Consider the following 22,636-nt stretch of genomic DNA (forward strand, 5'->3'; position numbering starts at 1 on the left):
AGTGGGATGAGCCTAAGATAGTGGACATAGTGTGTAGTTAAACATACCAACCTTCAGGGTGCTTGGCTGGCTCAGTTGGTTAAACAACTGCCTTTGGCTCAGGTCATGATCCTGGGTTCCTGGGATTGAGCCCTGTGTCAGGCTCCCTGATCCTTGGGGAGCCTGCTTCTCCCTCTCCCTGTGCCTGCTGCTCCCTTTGCTTGGGCTTTCTCTCTCTGTCTCTCTCTGTGTCATAAATAATCTTAAAAAAAAAAAAAAAACTCTCTTAAAAAAAGAAAAAAAAATATATATATATGCTCCATCCTTCATCCATAAAGTAGAGTCACCTAACCTGCTCATTTAGTTGACAGATATTTGCCAAGTGCCTACTTCATGGCAGGCACTGGGATGTTGATCAGTGAGCAGAATCAATGAAAATCTCTGCCCTCTACCATCCCAACTCCTTAGCCTGGTCCTTGATATCGTTGTAGCATTTCAAAAGAGGACAAGGAAGGATGGTTTTCTTTCAGCATTCATGCAGACACACAGTCCTCTATCTTTACCTCCTGAGCACCAAGCCGAAAGTGAATGATCACTGAGTGCCTTTGTGTACTCTGAGAAGGAACAGTTCTCCAGCAATGCAGTGATTTTATCGAGATGGCCACTCCAATACCTGAGAATTTCTGTGACAAACTAAAGAGTGGAAGATAAGTCTAGGGCAGTCTCTGGCTTCGAGAAGCAGCAGGCGACAAAATCTTAGCATTTTGTCATCTTGCAGAGAACGCCAAAGAGAGTAAGAGGACAGACGGAGAATGAGTACGTGGGAGGTTCCCCAGTTTGTTCCCCAGACTCTTCCCCTAGAAGATACAAGGATTTAATAGGAAACTTTCAAGCATTGTCTCCTTCCAAGAAGTTGTACACCCTCTTCTCTGCCTGCGTTCAATCGTACATAAGGGCGGTCTTTGAGTATTTTTGTAGCTTAAACCTATGACCGATGTAGACCGTAATAGATTGTTACTAAGTTAACATTTAACAGACTTCCATCTTTCAATGTCAAAGTCTTTGCCATACCTGAGAAACAAACTTGTAATTACATATGCTCATATATAGTGCATGAATTATCGTAAAGTATCAGTTCCGGTTTTAGGAGTTAAGCAGCATCTGAAACAAAAACTTCCCAGCACGTTCAGCCTTACTCTGTTAACTCTCCAAATCCAAATTGAAATAATTTCTATACTTTTGCTCCCCTTGAGCAATAGTCCCCATTCATTTTTCCCTTCTAAGTTTGATGTAGACTTTTTCCATCTGAATTCTCAGATCTTAATTCTGTGATTAACTGACAATTCTTCGACATTTGGGAGTAGTATGAGTTTCAGACAACCGGAAGAAAATATCGTTTTGTTTCTGCATCAGGCCATTAGACATAATTGGTTGTGCATTTCCTACAGCAAACACACATGGGCCAAAATTACTGAACTCTAAGAACTTCCAGGTTAGAAATTAAGCTCTTCATTATTTTAAGTGATGCAGGATGCCATTTTGAATAGAGCACCCTTCGCCTGCCTTTGGTACTTAGATTGGAAAGCCATTCTATGCATAGAAATAGCCACTTTATAAACCAGCCAGAGAAAGAGAGATACCATATGATTTCACTCATCTGTGGAATTTAAGAATCAAAACAAGCAAAGGGAAAAGAGAGAGATAAAGCAAGAAATAGACTCTTTAACTATAGAGAACAAACTGATGATTCCCAGAGGGGAAATGGGGGCCAGGGATGGAGGAGTGCACCAGTCGTTAGGAGCACTGGGTGTCGTGTGGAGGTCTTGAGTTCCAGGATGGTTCGTCTGAAACCAATATAACAATGTGCGTTCACTGTACTGGAATTGATTAATAAGTTAAAAAATTCTAAATTCTTGATTTGGGTTTCTAAATCAGGGACTTACATATCAATAGTTACTAAGTTTAATATAGCCAGACTCTAGAAGTCATGGAAAGCACTTTATCATTAATTGCTAGAAATTTCCTAGGAAAGAGTGTTTCTCAGATTTTAATACTATGTTCATCTTGGCTTGCACTGTCCAGTACGGTAGTCCCTAGTCACATGTGGCTATTTATTTATTTATTTATTTATTCTTAAGATTTTATTTATTTATTTGACAGAGAGAGAGACTGCAATAGAGGGAGCACCAGAAGGGGGAGTGGGCAGAGAGAGAAGCAGGTTTCCTGCTGAGCAGGGAGCCCAATACGGGGCTCGTTCCCAGAACTCTGGGATCGTGACCTGAGCCGAAGGCAGATGCTTAATACCTGGGCCACCCAGGTGCCCCAACATGTCTATTTAAACATAATTTTTAAAATTATGACTAAAAATTTCATATGTCACTCACACTGATCACATCTTAAGTGCTAATGGCCACCATATTGGACAGCACAGATTAGAACATTTGCATCACTGCAGAAAGTACTGGTGCACCGTGCTGAACTAGACACCTGAAGAATTTGACTTTGTATTTCCCTTTCTAGGAAGAGAGACATCATGCAAAATATCGTCCAGATTTTGGAATCAGTACAATTGAAATGGGAACTGTTTCAGAGCTGGACGGACTTTTCAAGGCTTCATCTTTCTAACAAACTGGCCATTTTTGGAATCGGTTATAACACCCGTTGGAAAGAGGATATTCGTTACCATTATGCTGAGATCAGCTCCCAGGTGCCCCTCGGCAAGCGACTGCGGGAATACTTCAACTCCGAGAAGCCCGAGGGACGGATCATTATGACCCGTGTGCAGAAAATGAACTGGAAAAATGTTTACTACAAGTTTTTAGAGATCACCATTAGTGAAGCTCGGTGCTTGGAGCTGCACATGGAAATTGACTGGATACCCATTGCCCATTCCAAACCAACTGGGGGGAACGTGGTTCAGTATTTATTACCGGGAGGCATTCCCAAAAGTCCAGGCCTTTATGCCATTGGCTATGAAGAATGTATGGAGAGGCCCCCATCTCCACACCTGGAGCGACATTCTCTGGACCCGGGAAAGGAGGGCCGGGTTGACTTGGAGACCCTCTCGGCGCAAGCCTCATTACAGGTGGAAATTGAACCCACCCGAATAATCTATTGCTACCTCGGGATTGCTGAGGTTAGGACTCTCCAGCAATGCTTATTTTTACATTTCCAAGCAAATACCAAAACCTTCAGCAAAGATTGGGTTGGTATTAATGGGTTTTTGTCCCAGAACTGTATTGTGGATCCCGGAGTCTCCCCCAAATCTATCTATATCAAATTCGTAGAAGTAGAGAGGGATTTTCTTTCCGCCGGCTCTTTAGTTGAGTGCCTGGAAAAAGCCATTGGATATCCCTTAAAATTTAACAACTGAACGTCATCCTTCATAAGGATTTGGGCTCTTACCTCCCTCTTCTCTACTCACTCTGCATTCCCGAGACTGCCCCTTATCCAGATGCTGGCATCAGACTCTTCACGGAAACTCTTTCCACAGTCGGGCCTGTACAACTGCAACTGAATTATACCAGACTTTGGGCAGAAAAAACAGACCTCACCTGAAAATGCTCATTTTGAGCAAACAAGATACACAGCGAACTTGCATGGTGGGTCAGCTGTTCTTTTTTTAAAAACAAAAGACAATTTTTAAATGGATTTTAGAGCCCTAATATAAACAAATGTAGGTACATTCCATATTGGACAAAACTTATACTTTGAGTTTCATATGAAATTGAAAAATTGTATTTTTTTCACAATGTTTCATTTTTACACATCTCTATGTCTCTATATAAGTATTATTTACAACCCTGAATAAATAAGCAATAGATAATGGCAAGTTAAATCGCGAGTCACAGTAAATAAGACTGTTTTTCAATATCACCCTTAGCTACTATTGTATATAATTTAGAGTTTCATTTTTTTCACCAGCCAAGTGTTTTGCTATTCCCAATCAGTGTTGCCTGCAAAGACCTTTGTTTCTGTGATGTATCAACTTTACGGTTGTGTTGCCATTTGAACTTTTTAAAAAAAAAATTATTAAAGTAATTCTTGGCCTCTTGGAGCACTGTTTGAGCTTTTTTGTAGCAGGGCATAGGCACACCGGTGGTATGACCTATGCAGACTTCACTGCTCACAACATACAGAACAAAGGGAGCAGGATATCTTCACTCTCTGTACCCCGCTGACCAATGTCATTATTTGTCAGAGCACCAAAGTCACTGGATGTTGCATTTTATATTTCTTTTTGAAAAATGGGATATTCCTTCTAACCCTACGTACGTGAATTTGCAAGAGATTCTCCTTCTTCATCTTAACGCTCAGTCATCAGGGGCCACTCTCTCAAAGAGTGTAAGTGGGGAATTATTGTCATCATGCTGTTTATAAAACAGAAAATATAACAGAAACATCCAAAAACTTTTTTTTTAAGTGATCCACAATAAAGCTTCCTATCTGTCCATTAGGAAGGCAGCTTCCTTGCTCAGGGATTTCTTGGCATCAACTAATGAACACTCCACTTAGAGGTTAGCACTTTTGGCTAACAGCTAGTTTACTGGAAGGGCAGGCAAAGATCACTTTGGTCTCATGGCCGGGACTTGTTAGCTTGATGGTGTATCTTCAATGATTCCCCCAAAATGTCTCAGGTGCTCTCCTTTAGATGGACTGCAAATCCAGGTAAGAGCTATAATTTCGCCCATCTTTTTTATACTATTAAATATAAAATTGCATATTGATTAAAAAAAATAGTCTTCTTCTTCCTACAACCTGAATAGCCTTAAATCAGTGATTTTCTCATCCTGATACCTCTTAGTTGGCTGACGCTTATATTCTGATGGCTAGAGAGCTTATAATCAATGGGATGATTTTATTAATGTCTTATTTAATGTATTTTAGTCTAAGGAGTTGACTGTTGCTAAAAACGGATGCTAGTTGGGGCCCCTGGCTGGCTCACTTGGTAGAGCATGTGACTCTTGATCTCAGGGTTGTGAGTTCACATTCCACATTGGGTGTAGAGCTTACTTAATAAAACAAACAAACAAAAATATAAGTGGATGCTAGTTCAGGGAGAATATAAATATTCTTGGAATTTAAGTGTAGCACCTCTTCTCTCTGGGCACAGTAGACAGGTATGGGCCTTAGGAAATTCTCCTGACTTTGCTCTTCTTTGGAACTTGGAATTACAGACCATCTTTTAGCAGTAATTTCTTAACATTCAGTGCTAAATGCTGCAGGAAAAAGCATTACCAGGAGTAGCATACAGCATCCCCCCAAACTTTGCCGCCAACCAAACCCAAAACCAACATGCTTCGTGCATTTTTTTCTATCCCACTTTCTGTTGCTGTTGAGTTACTTAAGCTGGGGGATCATTTTGTGAGGGTATTTCAGATCTACCCAACATTACTGAGAAGGGGGCATTACTAGAGCACCATGGGCAGCATGGAGAAGAGGACCAAGGCTGGCTGGATCCAAGAATCAGTGTGTTTTTACCACTCAGCATGGGATGAGTGAGAGTAGGGGCAAGAGGACAAAACAGACTGGGAAATGGGAGCTTGGAAAGGAAAGGAAAGCTTGGAAATGGAAAGCTTGCTGATAACTGAATATCCAGTTTCTCTGGCCAGAACAATCTTGAGGAGAGGGTAGCAGGGTATCATGTAACTAATTTGAGCATTATTAAAGATAAAAAAAAAATGGACCTTAATGAAGCCTTAGAACTGAGTCAAGGGGAATGGAGACGCTATGTTCATGCTTTGAGAAATGAGATGAAGTACGATCGGAAGAAACACTAGTAACCTGCATGTCTCCAAACACAGGAAACCATGAACTTAGCTCTCTCATTCAATCCGTTTATGGAAGCAGTCCCCAGGCCACTCACGGGTTATCTGCTAACATTCTCATTTTACACAAGGGTAGACAGCTGTGTTCATCCTAAAAGGCATCCTGGCAAAAACTTCCAGAAAGGAACGGAGCTGCTCTGCTAATTTCTGTCACTCTGACTGAGCCGGGGTCAGTGGAAAGAAGTGGTTGGAATAGGAGTTAGAATGGAAGATCTTTTGGTTGGGGTGAGGGCATTGAAAGAGTCCTAACGGGATGGCCCCTATATAGCACTTGGTAGGAGTGAGCACAGCCCATGTAATTAGATGCTTCGCCGTTCTTGGGATACAACCAAGAGACTTGGTGCTACCTTTCTTGGAAGGAGTTACTGATTTGGTGTAACTTAACCCTAGTCTGGAAATGAAGGAGGAATGTTTACAGGAGGTGGTTTGAAGCATAAACTAAAGGAAAATTTGAGTGTGACAGAATAGAAAAACTAAACCAACAGCCCCCAAGTACACACACACACACACACACACACACCCTCTCTCTCCTTGACAATCCAAGTTTGCAGGCCCTTGCATAAGGGTATGAGATTAGCAGTTATCTGTTTCTGTTGCCTTTGCTGCCTCTCAGCTGCCAAGTATTGGATTCCAGGGTTGCATGAGCGGTCTAGTGTTTGCATAGGTATTTCTCGAAGCCACTGCATGGCAGATATTTGAAGAGCAGTCAGGCAAGTCACACGAGGCAGAGGCATCCTACAGGGTGTGTGGGGCAACTCTGTAGAAAAAGACGTTCCACGCAGGCGCCCGGACCACACCCGGTGTTAAAACAGAGCGGGACTGTGTGGAATAAATGGAATCGGAGGCCTGGCTGCTTTTCTTCCCTGTCAACTGCCACCCAGAGCAGGCAGCGCCAAGAATTGGTTGTTATGCTTTCTGCCGCCGGTGACCTTTGCTCGGTGGTTAAGCTGTGCCCCAATGTTTGAAGCATCTGTATTTGGGCTGTTGGACTGAGAAGCAAGAACAGGTGCGAGCCCGGCTGTGGCGAAGCTGCGGCCGCCAGAGGGCGCAGAGGTGCCTTTGGACCAACTGGAGGTGGGGGGGTGCGGGGGAGACGGTTAAATTAAATTCACAGCGAACGAGAGCTGGTCCCGGGAATTAAAGGATCAGAGCCGGCCTGACGACGGATGGGGGGCAGCGAAGATACGGGGATAAAGAAACGGGGGGCTTTGTGGGGTCTTCTTCCCACAGCCGCCCCCACCTCCCCAATTAGCATAAGGTCCATAAGCCATTCTTTTCGCTGGGAGCCGGGCGCCTGTTGCCTCAGTTTCCTGCTTAGCTCCTGGGGCTTTCTTAAGCCGGTCCTTTCCCTGCTCGGGAGCTGAGACACAAGACCCAGTGACCTGGGGCCTGGGTTTTAGGGAGTTTCCGAGGACGTGCTGAGAGCCCCTCTCCGCCGCCCGCAGGTGCAGACGGTTCCCGCACGACCCGGCTGGCGCGGCTCTCGGCCTTCCCCGGAGCAGACAGTGGGGGCCCCTGCGGGGCTGGGCGGAGGCGGGCTGGGCCGCATCTCTTCCCCGTCCGGTTCCGGAGAACCGGGCCCCCTCCCGCCGCTCCGCCCCACAGCCTGCGGAAGCCCAGTGGCTCCGGGACAACGCAGCCCCCTTCTTCCTCCATCAGGGAGGCCGCCCCGCTTAGGCGGAGGACGCGGTACCCCCAAGCTCGGAGCGGTGGCCAGAGTCTCGGCCGGCTCAGGTGTCAGAGATGCGGGCGGCTCCTGGACGTCGGAGAGTCCCCCAAACCTCCCTCGGTTCCCCGTCTTTCCCCCACCCCCGCGGCGGAGGGGGAAGGGTATGGCCCCAGTGTGGGAGTTCAGGCCCCTTCCCTTTTCCCCTGGCCCCCCGGCCGGCTGTGGGGGCACCGAGACTTACCGGACCCCACCCTGCGTCCTACCAGGGTGGAGGCCGCGAGATCCGGCCGTCGGAGCGCAGGAGCCGCCCCCCCCCCCGTGACGGGTCACCCGCACGCCCCGCCCGGGAAGACCGCGACCTCTCCGCCCCCTCGAACGCCCCGCCCCCCCGTCCCCGTCGGTCCCCACCCCGCCGCCGGGACACACGCGCACAGATTCTGGCTAGAGCCGCCCTCGGTGTCAGTGGCCAGACTCCTGCGCCCGCCCCAGCTGCCTACCCGCCTCAGCACCTGTCGCTCAGTGTGTCCCGGAGCCGGCGCCCCTTACTCCGTCGGGGCCAGGGAGTGCCATGGTTTCCCTGCCCAGGCCCCCTGCGACCAGCTTGCTGCGGTTTTTGTTCCTGGGGCTGAGTACCCTCGGTGAGTGAAACGTGCTCCGGGAGGGAACTTGAGCCGGGTAATGGGATGAATCCGACCCTGAGGAAGGTGGTCTTGGGCACGATGAAGGAACTGGATGGATGGGGCCACCCCCCTCTGACTCTTGCCCTCCTCCCCCACACTCCCTCTCCCCTCTACCCACCCAGGGCATCACTGGCTGGGGTTGACTTCTATCTCCACTGTGTCCCGACAACTACCACTTTGGGTGTGGACTCTGCCCGGTTGGAGAGAGGGTCAGGGCATCTGTGTGGGTAGACCTCTCTGGGAGTTGTGCGAACCATTCCTCACCAGCACTCCCCACCTCCACCCAGCAGGGCCAGATGAGCTGAGCGGCTAGATGAGACACAGGCTAAAGAGCTTAAGGACTTAACTCCAGCCCCCTTATGTCCCCCCACTCCACACAGGAGCTGATATGTAAGAACCCCAGGAATCCCCTGGATCCCAGGCTTGGCAAATGCACTTCACATCAATTCCCCAGTCCAGATCCTCCCTCTCCCCCCTCCAGCTTCCTGCCCTGGGAATAAAGGGAGGTGCCCCAAAAGTTTGACCGTGAGGTCACTTGGGACACAGGAAACGGGGGAGGGGTTTGAATGCCTAAAGGAGCAGAATTGTGACCCCCCCCCATGAGGTCCACCACCCCCATTGGTTCCCAGAGCTAAACGGACAAAGGAAATAGAGAGAAGTTTCCTCAAAGAGTCAGAGAAGAAGGGCGCTTCCTTGGAGCAAGTGCTCAAGGAGTGCTGAAGGCTTCCAGGAGCTCTCAGGAGCTGGGGATGGTCCATTGTGACATCTGAAGAGTAAGGGCCCAGCAAGAACTAAACCCATTGTAAGCGTCTTCCTCTGGGGCTGTCTTGCCATCTCTTTTCAAGGATCTCCTGAAGGGTGAAGGGTGAGTTTGTCAAGGTCAAATTTAACTCATTTCACTCAGGTTGGAAATCACAGATACAGAGAGACAGAGTGAAATTCATCCACAGTGATGGGGACAGAGACAGGGACCAGCTAACTCTCACCCATGCCCCCTTTAGCCTGATTTGTGCTGCGAGAGTGTTGGGGCATGAAGTGATTAGGGTCCCTAGACAAAGAGGACTTCGAGCAGCACACCCGCCACACCAAAGCCTGGACAGATTTCTGTCCCTGTAGGCTCGGTGGGCTTGCTCTGGATCCCTTCACTTCTTGGCTGCCTTCTCCCAAAGGCAACCTCAGCACCCCTTTCCCTTCTGCATTCTATCCCCAACTCCCCCATCTCTCTGCTGGGGCTTTTGCCAAGCAAGGGAGAAAAGTCCCAGTTCCTTGCTTGGACAGTGTCTGCACCTCTCCTGCAACTTCTCCTTTTCCTATCCTAACTCTGGCCCTCAGTTTTCACAAGGACAGCCCAGGCCCAACCTCCCTACCAGGCGGCCCAGGGGGTTGCTGACCTCCACCAGCCACTCAAGAGTTAACTGGCACTAGGGCCCAGGGCCCTGGGGGCAGGCACCAGCTCTGCTGGACTCTGAGGCACTGGGCTGTCAGGGAGGCCCGGCAGCTCCACGCTCCTCTCCTCGGTGGCTCTGCGCTGGCTGCTGCCCCTGGGGCGTGAGAAGCCCAAGCGGGGAGTTTCTCAGAGAAAAGGAGACTAAAAATAGTAGCCTCGGGGAGCAGGCCCATTTTTTGTGCTTCTTTGGGCCTTGCCGGCTCCATCACTCCGGTCTCGGAGTGGGCCAGAAGGGTCCCTTTCTTGGCCTGTTCCTGTGTCCTTCACTCGGACCCAAACACTCAGTTGCCCTCTGCCTGTGGTACCGTGGACCCTGCCAGCGAAAAGGGGCTTCTGCTCCCATTGACACCCAGGCCTGAGGGTGCCCTAGTTTCAGCTCTTAGTTTCCCACTGGGGCGTAGGACAGGGAGCATTTGCCCAGACCCCAGTGTGTCCATCACTAGCTCTTTTACCGCCGCCACCTTTCCCAGTGAAAAAAGGTCAATGCAGGACCTGGGGGAGGTCGCTGGGGGCACCTGCGGCGAAGGAAGCTCAAGCGTCTCCCGGACCCCAGGCAGGTTTCCCGACGGGAACTGTTTGCGGCCTCTCGGGAGTGCGCTGCAGAAAGGCCGGGGGAGATTCGGCACCGCCCACAGGCCTCCTGTAGTCCTGGCCTCCCGAGACCCGCGTGCGGGCCAGGTCCGCTTGGGTCCCCAGGGGGGAGTCGGACTCCTTGAGGCAGAGTTTGTTTTCTCCTGTAGAGCCTCCGGTCCAGCGGCGCCCCGGTCATTGTCTTCTGGCTTATCACCGGGCACAAGTTTCCTGCCCAGCCCGCAGGGACCCGCCAGGAAATGGATAGGGGGGTGCTGCGAAAGCCAAGGAATAGGGGTGGGGGTTCTGGAAAGACGCGCAGGCGGAAAGCGGTGGGGGTGGCTCGCATCCTGGCCGGATCCGCGCCGGGGCCCTTAGGGGCCTGCAGCCCGGCTCCAGGTGGGCGGAAAGCCCAGCCTGCGTGCGGCCTCTGTCCGCGCCTTGGCCGCCTGGTCATCACGCGGAGATGGCGTCTCAGACTCAGAGTGCGGAGGCCAGGGGCTACGGTGGCTAGCCTCCTGGGGCCTGGCCGGTACAAGCCCAAGGTTATTCCTCCCAAGGGCTTAGGATTCCGCTGCTCCATTGCCTCTCTGAAGGGCAAAAAGTGAATGTTTCTGGACCTCATCAGCAAGCACTGGTTCCACTGTCCTCTTCTCGAAACCGACACCCCGGTCCACCTCCTGAACGCCAAACACACGCAGATTTGTACTTGACTGCCAGGAGGCCTTCCTTCGTGTTCCAGCTCTGCCCGGGATTTCCTACGACATCATAGGACCCTCCCAGATCGCCTGGACCCCCAAAGGGCCCCTTTCTGGGCCTGCTTTCCCAGGGCAGGCCCTGGGTCGGGACGGAGCGGGAGGCGGGGGAGCGCGGCGGTCAGTCGGTCGGCTGGAGCGCTGGGCTGCTCCAGTCTCTCTCTCCGAGCTGTGAGTTCAGAAGGAGCCGCGGGTTAATCGCTAATCCGGCGGCCTCCCAACCCCCTCCACCCGTCGGGTTGAGAAGCAGGAGCGGGGAACGCTTGCGATCCTGACCAGCGTCGCTACGCCCTCTTGGCTCCCTCCCTGGGGAAATTGAGGGAGCAAGTGGGCTACGTAGAGTGAAGATTAAAAGTATTCAACACGCCCTTCCTCTTAGAGATCTTCCTCTCCCCTCGCCGTGGAAATCAGCCCCCTCTTCTTGGTGCTCTGAAATCTGCTCCTCTGGATACAAATAAATGCACAGAAATGGGTCCCTACCCCTGTTAGGAACCCACAGGCAGGCCGAGATTACGGAGAACACGTTCTGATGAAAGCAGGACACTAGGTCAGCAGTCCCTGGGCCTCGAGGCTCGAGGCCTACAGAGGTGGGACTCTGCCGGAGTCTTCCTCTCCCCCCGCTGCGCTGGGCAAGATCCGCAGGTGGAGGAGACAGGAGCCCGTCCTCCGAGCTCATGCCTCTGTGCTCTTGTCCCCAGCCTCTCCCTCACAGGCCCAGCTGGAGCTCCACGTGCCCTCTGGCCTCACCAGGTTGAAGGCAGTGGAAGGATCAGAAGTGGTGCTCCCAGCGTGGTACACCGTGCAAGGACAGGTATCTTCCTCCCAGCGGTGGGAGTTGCTCACGGTGATGTGGTTCTTGGAGCAAGAAGGGAAGGATCTGAACCAGGTGAGGGAGGGCTGCATCTCAACTGGAGGCTACAACGCTGTGGCTGAACATGGGGAAGAAGTGGCCAGAGCGGGAGGGTTCGCCAGGGGTGGGGGATGGGGAAGGAATATTCAGGAAAAAGTAAGGTCCTCCTCACCAGCTCAATTTTTGCTCTGACCTTGGAGGCCCCCAAAGAATTTTCTTTTCCCCAACTTACCCTAGAAATCCAGGACACAAAACACAGGAAAGTGGAAAGGCATTTTGCTTTGCTTCGGGGGAGGGGCAGCGAGGATTGGGGTTTGAGGACCAGGGAAGGGTTAAGGCAAGTTTCTCACAACTTGAAAAAGCTGAGCATCTTCCTATTTTCACCTTCTTTGTGCTTCTGGGCGCTGTCACAGGCCACTTCTCTTCCCGAATCCGTCCCCCTGCCCCTTTACACAGGGGCAGTCTCCTTTCCCAACCTCACATCTATCCTCTTTCCTGATATCAGACTTCTTCTCAGAGGTTATTTACCCGGAAGCCAATGAAACTTCATTTTCAGAGCCCCTTATTTGCTTGGGATCTCCCAAGGCTCTGGAAAGTATTTTCTAGAGGTCCTTTGATAAATAGGAGTACATATGAGAGAAATCTAGATTGCAGGGGTACATCCAGGGTTTCACAGAGCCTGAATTTATACATGGGGAAGGGGGGACATCTTCAAGAAGAAGATGATAAAAAGGTTTAAAAAAATCTTTGACCTACCCCCTGTAATCTAAGTTTCTTTCATAAATACCTTCTGTTTACATTATCCCTCACCCATCATACCACCTTTCTTAACACCCCAAGAGGGAAATGAAGAGACAAAGCACTGGGGAAGAGGACCCAGGGGCAGGGAGAGAGAGGGGAGAGAGACAGTGGGGGAATGGGGAGCTGGGGCAGGTCAGAGGAGGTGAGTGCAGGGGAGAAGCACTTGAAGACTGCCAGTTTGGGGGAGGGGGGATTAGCTGAACCTGTGGGCACAGGGCACACACGGAATAACGGGGAGGCATTGTGTCCCACACCAGGTGCTGGCATACATCAGTGGGACCACGTCAAGCAAAAATGGGGTATCCCTGGTCTACGCCATGCCTTCCCAGAACGTGTCACTGAGGCTGCAGGACCTCCAGGAGAAAGACTCTGGGTCCTACCGCTGCTCTGTGAATGTGCAAGACCACCAAGGCATCAAAAGGAGCCACAGCAGCAAAACTTTAGAACTCAGTGTGCTGGGTGAGTGAGAAGCACACACTTGGCAACACCTTCCCCAGCCCCACGGGAGCCCAGGCAGGTCTGTCTCCCAAAGGCTGAGTGTAAACGTTAGGGGAGGCAGACAGAGTGCCAGAAGGGGGGGGGGTCGGCGGTGTTTGTGGGTGGGTGGGAGGGATCTGTTTGTCCCCTGGGGTTGAGCTTTTAACCTGTCTCCCTGCTTCAGTTCCTCCAGCTCCTCCATCCTGTGGTCTCCTGGGTGTGCCCCGTGTGGGGACCAATGTGACCCTGAGCTGCCAGTCCCTGAGGAGTAAGCCAGCTGCCCAGTACCAGTGGGAGAGGGCACCCCCATCCGCCCAGGTTTTCTTTGCACCAGCTTTAGGTGAGGGAACTTGAGACTGTGGCTGGGGGAGGGAAAGATGAGAGGCACCAGAGGGACTGGGGTGAAAGGGGAGTTCGTGCTGCAAAATTCTGGGCTGAAGGAGGGAGTGGGGAGAAGGGATGGAAAAAGAGGGCCCAGCAGGTGCAGGCTCTGTGTTGGGGACTTTCACACGCTGTATACTTGTGTCACTGAAGAGGCTCTTGAGCTAGATAATCTGCATTAAAATTCCAGCTCTGTCGTGTACTAGCTGTACTTGGCTCTGTGCTTCCATTTGTAAAACGGGATGTCATAGCCCTGATTTGAACCCACTAATTATAAAAAATGTTTTGGGACAACTGGGACATTTTCAATATGGATAATTAGATAATTATTATTAGGTATTAGATAATTCCATTAAAGGATTATTAACTTAGCAGATGTGGCCGTGGTATTATAGTTATGTAGTCGATGCCCTTATTTTGGGGGGACTCATGGTGAGCATTTATTTTTAAGTGTCTCACAAAAAGAGGGAAATGAAGTAAGTATAGCAAAATGTTAGCAAACTACATTGGTATGTGGAATTTCATTTTGTCCCTCTTTCTACTTTTCATTTGATCATTTTTATAATAAAAAATTATTTGTATTTTTTAAAAGACTTTATTTATTTATTTGACAGAGAGATAGAGAGCACAAGTAGGCAGAGGAGCAGGGAGAGGGAGAGGGAGAAGCAGACTCTCTGCTAAGCAGGGAGCCCCATGAGGGACTAGATCCCAGACCCTTGGGATCATGGTCTGAGCCAAAGGCAGCTGCTTGACTGACTGAGCCACCCAGGTGCCACAAAAATCATTTGTATTTTTTAAATAGTGCTCAAGCTCATAGGTTTGTTGTGAAATTTTCGCAAGTTAGTTCAGGTAAGAAACTTAGTCTCTGACATAGAGTAAGTGGCCAATAAACTTTAACTGTAATAATGATTATTTAATATAATCCTTTCAACACCATCAAGGAGGTCATATTACCCCTTTTACAGATCAAAAAGTTGGGACCCAGGGATAGCAAGTAACCTGTTTAAAGTCACATGTCCTATTCTGGACGGCAGGTTTTCTGATTCCTAGCCTACTGCGTTCTTTCTCCCACACCGCCAATCGGAAATAAAAGCAAACATGGTGCTTGGGTTTTTCTGGGCACCAGTTCCTCTTGGATGCTTTTTAGATATCAATCAGGACACTGACCTGTGGAAATGGGGAGGGTCATCGAGTTAGCAGCATGATGGTTGTCACAACTTTTACCACTGTGAGGGAACAGACAGATGAGTCTCCCAGAGAGTCAGAGAGGACATTCCAGAAGGGACAGAATTTTTTCCATTGGGAAAAAGGGTCCCTGGACTGATGGCCCAATTGTGTCCGCAGATGCCATCCGTGGATCCTTAAGCCTCACAAACCTTTCCAGTCCCATGTCTGGAGTCTATATCTGCAGGGCCCACAATGAGGTGGGCAGTGCCCAGTGCAATGTGACCTTGGAAGTGAGCACAGGTCAGTGAGGGGTAAGTGTGGTTAAGGAGAAGATTGGACACCGGTGGGGGTGGGGTTGCAAGAGGAGAGGAGGCCTCCTGCTGAGGCCTCTCACTGTTAACAGGACAAAGAGCTTGTCCCGGTCAATGTTTCTACAAATGTCTGGTCACTGCATTTTCTGCTTGACAGGAAGAAGAAAAAAATGTTTATGGCCGCAGTGGGGTAGAGGGATTGGAGGGGGTGGGGACCAGTGTCCACCCTGGATGTCTGCCCCTGACACCAAGGCTTTTCCAGGGCCAGGGCCTACGGTTGTTGCTGGAGCTGTTGTGGGCACTCTGGTTGGACTGGGGCTGCTGGCTGGGCTGGTCCTCTTGTACCAACGCCGAAGCAAGGCCCTAGAGGAGCCGGCCAATGATATCAAGTAAGTGTGTCTGGTCTCTGCCCCAGTGGAGTTCTCCTAGCTTCCCTTGGCTGGGAGTTCTGGCCGCTGTCATCTAAGGGAAAGGTGGGCAGTGACTGAAACGTCATTCCATTGGGGGAATTTTAAGGGCGGGGAGAGTGAAAAGGTGTCTGAGCAGGGAATAAGACAAAGCAGGTAGAAATCCTCCCTTCTTGCTCCTCCAGCTTCTGACCTCTTAATCACTTCTTTGATCACTAGGGAGGACGCCACTGCTCCCCGGACCCTGCCTTGGCCCAAGGGCTCAGACACAATCTCCAAGAACGGGACCCTTTCCTCTGTCACCTCAGCACGAGCCCTCCGGCACCCCCAAGGTCCTCCCAGGCCCGGTGCACTGACCCCCACGCTCAGCCTCTCCAGTCAGGTCCTGCCCTCACCCAGGTTGCCCAGGACAGATGGGGCCCAACCTCAGCCAATATCCCCCAGCCCCGGTGGAGTCTCTTCCTCCGCTCTGAGCCGCATGGGTGCTGTCCCTGTAATGGTGCCCGCCCAGAGTCAGGCTGGGTCTCTGGTGTGATGGTCCAGCCACTTATTACCCAAGCCATCTGGTTTCTCTCCTTCCTGTAAGGGTCAGCCCTAGCTCAGAGGCTTGAGTCTTGGGGGAACACCTTCCAGACCCCCAGTCCTCCACCCACATCTTTCTCTACTATGGGAAAACTGAGTCTCAGTTAAGATCCAAACATCAGGAGGTAGAAGAAGAGGAAGTGGACCTCAGATTAGGAAGAGCGCCCACCCCCTTCCCCAGTCCTCCCTATGACTGCAGGGAACGCTGGTCTGGGTAAGGACTGCTGGCCAGTGAGTCCTCCAGGCCCCCTCCATCTGTACTCCTCCATATCTAACAGCACCGTCACTCCCACTTCAGCTCCCTGCATTCATATAACCTGTCCTGCTGTCTTAGTTGGGTTTTGTTGGGACAGGGGATAGGGAAGGTATTTTTTTAAACTAACTTGAAATGTGTGTTTTTGTTTTTATTTTGCAAATTTCAATAAAGATGCATTGTGTTTGTATGAAAAGTACCAGTCGAGTCATATTGCCTTTTCAAACCCTGGAGGGCTTTTCCACACAACTTCCTGGAACAGCTCTTCTAGAGTCATTAAAAGGGTCATTTGTGGGGGCGCCTGGGTGGTGCCACCGGTTGAGGCTCAGATCCTGATCTCAGGGTTGTGATCTCAGGATCCTGAGATCGAGCTCCAGAGTCTGCCAGGGATTTTCTCTTCCTCTCCTCTGCCCCTCCTGCTCATTCTCTACCTAAAACAAATAAATCTTAAAAATAAATAAAAGGGTCATTAGCTCTCAGGTATCATGGGGAGGGCTCAAAAAGTCTGAGGCCAGGAAGACCCTAACCCACTCGGAGCAGGAAAGGGTTGAAACCTGGTGCCCTTCCTGCTAAGGGTGCTCACAGACTTGGGGTGTCGGTGCTCTTAATCTCCAGCTTCCTCTTAAGGGTAGGAGGGAGAAACCTGACTTTTTCCTCCCTCTCCCAGACCACTGAGTCCTTAACATACACATCTTGCCCTCCAGTGCAGTGTGGGAAAGCTGGACATAGGACAGGATGTAGGCCTGTGCTCCAATTCTGCCACGCCTGTCCTGTCAAGGGTGGGGTCTCCTCCAAGACTCAGTTTCTCTGCCCAGACAAGGAGTGCCTAGACAGGGAGTGGGGAGGTGGCTGTGGTTTCCATGGAGACTCCTACCTCAGCAAGCCTGATAAAGGTGCCAAAGAAGGATCTCAGACAAAAGAAGGGTTAGGAAGGATAAGAATCTCTGAAGGGGTCAGAAAGGGTCTTCTGCCTGGGCTCATGCTCTGGAACACCAAAGTAGTGATGTCCATTTGCCAACTCAGGTTATTAAAATGCCTCCCTCTTCTTCCAGGGCCACTCTCTGTTTACAGATCACTCCAGATCTGATCCTTTCCCATGAGGTGCCCACCCAAGCCCTGCTCTTTTCCCCGGGACCTGACAGTTTCAGAAACAGGGGGGAAGAGGAAGGAAGAGGGAGTGAGGCTAGGATGATTCCAGTATTGGGGCTGGAGGAGGGAGGAGCATTTCCTTACCTGAGGGCAGCGGCCTCTCCCCTTGTTTGCTCTGAGATAGCCAGTCTCGCGGCTGCCCTGCACGAGGAGGCTGCCCTTTGGGCGCTGCCTTCCCTCACCCAGACCCAGACGCCTAGACCGACCCCCAGACAGCTGGACTCGATCATGGCCCGGCTTCCGGGGCCCATCCTCTGCGGGGCCCTGCTGGGCTTCGTCTGCCTGGGCGGTGAGGAGGCAGAGGGCGGGGGTGGGGCCGGAGGTGGGAGGTTGGGGGGTGCTGAGCTGGGGGCAGAGGCCTGGCTTCCCGGCTGCGGGTGGGGAGCCGGCTCAGTCCCGCGGGGCGGGCCAGGGGTGCTGTCGGCGGGATGGGGAGAGGGCGTCGAAGGCCGGGCGGGCGGGTGAAAGACACAGTCACGAAAACCTGCGGGCAAGTCCGGCCTCCCCGGCAGGGTTTAACCACCACCGGACTATTGTTTTCTTTTCCCTGACAAACACACCCTCATACCTGGCCCAGTCTCGGTCCTTTTACCCACAAAAACCCTGCCTAGATGTGTGCTCCTCCCTCCGGAAACCTCCGGTTTCGAGAAGGGAGTGATTGAGGGCCCGGAGCTGAGCTCGGGAGGAGGGAGGGAGGCCCCCCTACCCAACCCTGGGCCTTGGAAGCCGCATGTCGGGCCGGACCCCCACCCCCACCCCCACCCCCACCCCCCGGATTTGGGGCCGGGCCTCCACTCCACCCCAGCCCCGGGCCTGGCTCCGCTCTAGCGCTTCTCCCGCCGGCCTCCTGTCCCTCTTCGTCTCGCAGGCCCCGGGCTAGCGGTGGAGGTGAAGGTCCCCGCCGAACCCCTGAGCACCCCCGCGGGCAAGACCGCAGAGCTGATCTGCAGCTACAGCACGTCGGTGGGAGACAACTTCGCCCTGGAGTGGAGCTTTGTGCAAGCTGGGAAGCCTATCTCTGAGTCCCATCCCGTGAGCTGAGAGTGGTGGCGCTGGAGTGGGGGTGGCTGGGAGAGGCTGGAACAGAGGGCCCACCCAGGATGAGGGTGCTGGTCAGAGAGGTTGGGTTTGGGGATCAGCAAACCCAGGATGCTTGGATGAAAAAAATGAGTGGTCTCTTTCTAGATGTTCTTAAGACCACAGTCTGCATGACTCCAAATCCCATATATGACTCTGTATATCCAACCTCTCTCACTCTCTCCCCTAACTCCTACAAGCAACTCTCCTATCCCTGTTTCGGTTAATAAGCCCACTGACACTCAGCTTTGGTGATTGTTAGTAAGATCAAATGATGTCCCTTCCAGGAATGTTTGCGTTAATCCACTCCCCCGGCCCCGAATCCCTGCAAATTGAGACCCATGCTTAGCTGAAAGCAGTAAAACTAGTTCATTTAGCACTTGGGGAGGGATGGTATTTGGGAACAGATAGATCTTGCTTGTTCTGGCTTCAGAGCATTAGCTTCCCTGTCTGGTATAAAAAGAGGGGCCCCGGGGCGCCTGGGTGGCTCAGTGGGTTAAGCCGCTGTCTTCGGCTCAGGTCATGATCTCAGGGTCCTGGGATCGAGTCCCGCATCGGGCTCTCTGCTTGGGGGGAACCCGCTTCCTCCTCTCTCTCTCTGCCTGCCTCTGTGCCTCTATGCCTACTTGTGATCTCTGTCAAATAAATAAATAAAATCTTAAAAAAAAAAAGGGGGGGCCCCTAATACCTTCTTATACCTGCTTTCAAAAAAGGACTGTAGAGTTGACACCAGGCAGACAAAAAACACGTTTGTGTGTCTTCTGCTTCTCCCCAGATTCTGTACTTCACCAATGGCCATCTGTATCCAACTGGTTCTAAGGCAAAGAGGGCCAGCCTACTTCAGAACCCCCCCACAGGAGGGGTAGCCACCCTGAAACTGACTGATGTCGACCCCTCAGACACCGGAACCTACCTCTGCCAAGTTAACAACCCTCCAGATTTCTACACCAATGGGTTGGGGCTAATCAACCTTACTGTGCTTGGTAAGGCAGGCTGGGGACCCAGCAGCCACCCGTGTACCCTGAAAGATTGCACTGGTCCGGCTAAGTCCTCCCTGCCCCCCAAGCCCCCGATTCTACCCCAAGCACACACTGCACTGGGGACCCCAAGGGGAAATACCTCCTTCCCAAAGTCCTCCATCCTCCACAAAGATGGAGGAAGAAGACTCCTCCCTCAGTTCTTAGTCACAAAAGATTCAAGAGAAAGTCTTTCTCATATATAGATCTGAGTTATGCCCCCCAATAACCCTATCTTTGGGGGGACATCCCATTTGTAGCTCAGATTCTGTCTCTCCTTAGGTCAGTGGCAGAGAAAGGGAGTGACCATGAAAGGAAAAAGGGCCCCTGTTACTAGGCACCAACCTTCTGTGCAGAGTTTCCAGCTCACTCCAACCCAGAACCTGCTCAGAGATGAGCAGACAGGAACTATTAAAGAGTCTGGGGATGTCTAGATGGAAAAGTGAGAACTTAGGAGGTGTGTTACAACTGCTTTCAAGTATCTGAAGGCTTGTCCTATGGAGGAGAGATTTTTCATTTCTCTTTGTGAGCAGAAATTGGGACCAAATGGGTAGATATTACATTAACACAGATTCTTGCTCAACATGAGGAAGAATTTTCTAACAATCAGAATTTCCAGTAGTGGCAATCATTTCCTGGGGAAATGTGGAATGTGGACAGAAGTGGACTACTATTTGGTGGGAGTGCCAGAGCAGGAAATCTAGCACTTAATGGGGAGGCAGGGCAGAGCTAAAAGATGGCTAAGGTACTTTCTTTGATTTTTGCAGTGCCCCCTAGTAGTCCGTTGTGCAGTAAGAGTGGTCAGACCTCTGTGGGGGGCTCTGCTGCACTGAAATGCAGCTCTTCCCAGGGAGCCCCCCGGCCAGTGTACAACTGGGTACACCTTGGATCTTCCCCTACACCTTCTCCTGGCAGCATGGTGCAAGGTAAGGGCCTGGGGCACCAGGCAAGAGGGGACTGAGGTCCTGGGCAAATCTGATCTCTAAACTCCACGTCCCCTCATTTCTCAGTTCTATGCCTGTGGGTCCGAGACAGACGGCTGTACCTTTCCCTCTTCTTTCCTGGTGTCTGTATTGTTCCCTCCTATCTGTCTTCCTGCCATCTGTAGCTCTGTGCTCCTGGAAGCATTTCTCGTTACATGCACTCCTGGGATGTTGGAAAACAGTGGAAGGTGAGGGGGGTCTTTTATGATTCCCACTTTTGAGGATTTCTTAAGGGTCATGGATCACTTCCAAGCTTCCCAGAGAGGAAGCTGAGGCAGAGTAGCGAGGATGGGCTTGAATCATTTAGTCAGTGTCTTGGGAGGAACCAGAGAAAGAGTAAGAGCCTTGGCTTCTCAGCCTTCTCATGCTTGTTCCAGTGCCCTGTCGCTTACCCCAGCCCCAGCGCACTCCTTTATCAATACAGAGAGCCCCCCCCCCATCATCTGGTGTGTGTTCTGCCTTCTAAAGGGAGGGTAAGCAGCTTAGTGAAACATTTGGGGGAGCTTTGGGCCACCCCAGAAGATACCGTTTCTAGCAATCAAGCCTTCCCTCCATCCCAGTCAGGAACCTGCCATCAGCCAGTAAGCATCTCACTCCGATTCCGTGAATGTGCCCTCTCCCTCTCCCCTGAAAAGGCAGCTTTGCAGGGTGGAAAGAACACAGAAGTGGCAGTGGCTTTGGCACTTCCTTTCTGGGTCGCCTCAAATGATTACTTTCCTTCTCAGAGCCACCGTCCCCCCTAATAAAGGAGATTAGTCCCTTCCTGACAGGATTGTGGTAAGGATGAAATGAAATATGCTTTCATCATAGTAGGCGCTCCCTGTGAGTTGAATGAATGATGGGACCCTTCCTCTTTACCCTCCAGATGAGGTGTCTGGCCAGCTCATTCTCACCAATCTCTCCCTGACCAATTCTGGAACCTACCGCTGTGTGGCCACCAACCAGATGGGCAGTGCGTCCTGTGAGCTGACCCTCTCTGTGACTGGTAGGGGATGCTGGGCAGAGGTCTGGCTGGCAGGCCCAGGCTGGGAAGGCTGCATGAGACATCTGAGCAGGGGCAAGGAAGGTCTGCTCCTCTGAGTTCCTTGTGTCCCCTTTAGACCCATCCAAAGGCCGAATGGCTGGGGCTGTGATTGGGGTGCTCCTGGGTGTGCTGTTCCTGTCAGTCGCTGTGTTCTGCCTGATAAAGTTCCAGAAAGAGAGGAGGAAGAAACCCAAGGAGACATATGGGGGTAGTGACATTCGGTGAGCAGGAGGGTTGGGCGGGGGAGGGGTGTCACAGAAAAGGGGAAAAGGATAAAAGGGCTTGGGTTATGAGTAGGTGACTTCAGCCCTCAAACTCTGACATCTTTCAGGTTGTTTGGGGGTAAGGAGTGCTGCTCAGCTCTGGGATTTGGTGGTGGGGGTGGCAGGTACAGCAAGTGCACTTGCGTGTGAGCAAGGCACAGGGTGGAGGACTTGGTTCATGGCTTCCCTCACCCTCCTCATACTTAAAAGAATTTTCAGTTTTTAAGGCCTTTTCGTATACATATACAAGAGTTGCGTTTGTCCTGAGACTTCAACTGAGTTTAGTTCTGTGTGGAAAAAGCTGCCTTGGTCACCCACGTGAGCAGTCAGTCGTGGGGTCCAGAAGAGGGCTCAGAGCAATATTTCACCACGTATGGTATTCAGATTATCTGGACAAAAAACACCAGGGGCTTCTTAAACATTCAGATTCTGGCTACTTCCTATATCCCTCCTGAAGCAGTGTGTGTGTGTGTGTGTGTGTGTGTGTTCCCGTGCACACGTGATGGGGCATGGAATCTTCATTTCAACCCAAATTCCACAGATGATTGTCATGCACAGTAAAAATCTCAAGTCTTTAGGATAGAGAATTGGTGGGGGTCCCTTGAGGGATACCCCCAGCCTTCACTAAAAAATTTTCTTCTATCAGGGAGGATGCCACTGCGCCTGGGATTTCTGAGCAAACATCCGTGAGAGCTGATTCTAGCAAAGGGCTCCTGGAGAGGCCCCCCTCTGCCAACAGTGTGACGACCACCAAGTCCAAGCTCCCTATGGTTGTCTGATCACCCCCTCATCCTTGCGGAGGAGTATCAAGAATTAAAGCCTTTGGGCACCATATTGTCTCGCTTTTCTTTCTGCCGGCATAGCAAATTCCTCTAGGCGGCACAAAGAATATCACCAGTAGAAGAAGGAATGGGCTTGGAGTTCTAGAGGAGGTGCTGTAGGTGGGAAGTCTGGTTGGCTCCAAGAA

The 22,636-nt window shown here is 51.3% G+C and overlaps 3 protein-coding genes across 9 annotated transcripts in view; all 3 read left to right on the forward strand.

Moving 5' to 3' along the window:
• The window catches only part of MSANTD2 (Myb/SANT DNA binding domain containing 2), a 32,199-nt gene extending 28,163 nt beyond the window's left edge, over positions 1–4,036 (forward strand). For all 3 annotated transcript variants that reach the window (XM_004750162.3, XM_004750163.3, XM_045080390.1), the window contains exon 4: positions 2,500–4,036. In XM_004750162.3, the coding sequence (XP_004750219.1) occupies positions 2,500–3,352 (853 nt within the window). In that variant the 3' untranslated portion in view covers positions 3,353–4,036. The remainder of the gene's footprint in view (positions 1–2,499) is intronic.
• A 3,892-nt stretch (positions 4,037–7,928) lies between these two features.
• ESAM (endothelial cell adhesion molecule) lies at positions 7,929–16,356 on the forward strand. 2 transcript variants are annotated; one of them, XM_004750159.3, is made up of 7 exons: positions 7,929–8,114; positions 11,627–11,814; positions 12,837–13,038; positions 13,241–13,396; positions 14,782–14,904; positions 15,178–15,304; positions 15,542–16,356. In XM_004750159.3, the coding sequence occupies exons 1-7, from the start codon at positions 8,045–8,047 to the stop codon at positions 15,855–15,857; spliced, it is 1,182 nt and encodes a 393-aa protein (XP_004750216.1). In that variant the 5' UTR covers positions 7,929–8,044; the 3' UTR covers positions 15,858–16,356. The 2 variants fall into 2 exon arrangements, with proteins under 2 accessions (XP_004750216.1, XP_012910446.1); XM_013054992.2 differs by having other exon boundaries at positions 11,627–11,739.
• A 788-nt stretch (positions 16,357–17,144) lies between these two features.
• On the forward strand, positions 17,145–22,501 carry VSIG2 (V-set and immunoglobulin domain containing 2). Of its 4 annotated transcripts, XM_004750157.3 has the most exons (7): positions 17,383–17,595; positions 18,175–18,338; positions 19,159–19,366; positions 20,167–20,325; positions 21,248–21,367; positions 21,483–21,627; positions 22,316–22,501. In XM_004750157.3, the coding sequence occupies exons 1-7, from the start codon at positions 17,535–17,537 to the stop codon at positions 22,446–22,448; spliced, it is 990 nt and encodes a 329-aa protein (XP_004750214.2). In that variant the 5' UTR covers positions 17,383–17,534; the 3' UTR covers positions 22,449–22,501. The 4 variants fall into 4 exon arrangements, with proteins under 4 accessions (XP_044936328.1, XP_044936327.1, XP_044936326.1 ...); XM_045080392.1 differs by lacking the exon at positions 21,483–21,627 and having other exon boundaries at positions 17,147–17,595; XM_045080391.1 differs by lacking the exon at positions 22,316–22,501 and having other exon boundaries at positions 17,165–17,595; positions 21,483–21,631.
• The last annotated feature ends 135 nt before the right edge of the window (positions 22,502–22,636 follow it).

Source organism: Mustela putorius, unplaced genomic scaffold, assembly GCF_011764305.1.
Source record: "Mustela putorius furo isolate JIRA1106 unplaced genomic scaffold, ASM1176430v1.1 tig00000460_pilon_pilon_pilon, whole genome shotgun sequence".
NCBI classification, from domain to species: Eukaryota; Metazoa; Chordata; class Mammalia; order Carnivora; family Mustelidae; genus Mustela; species Mustela putorius.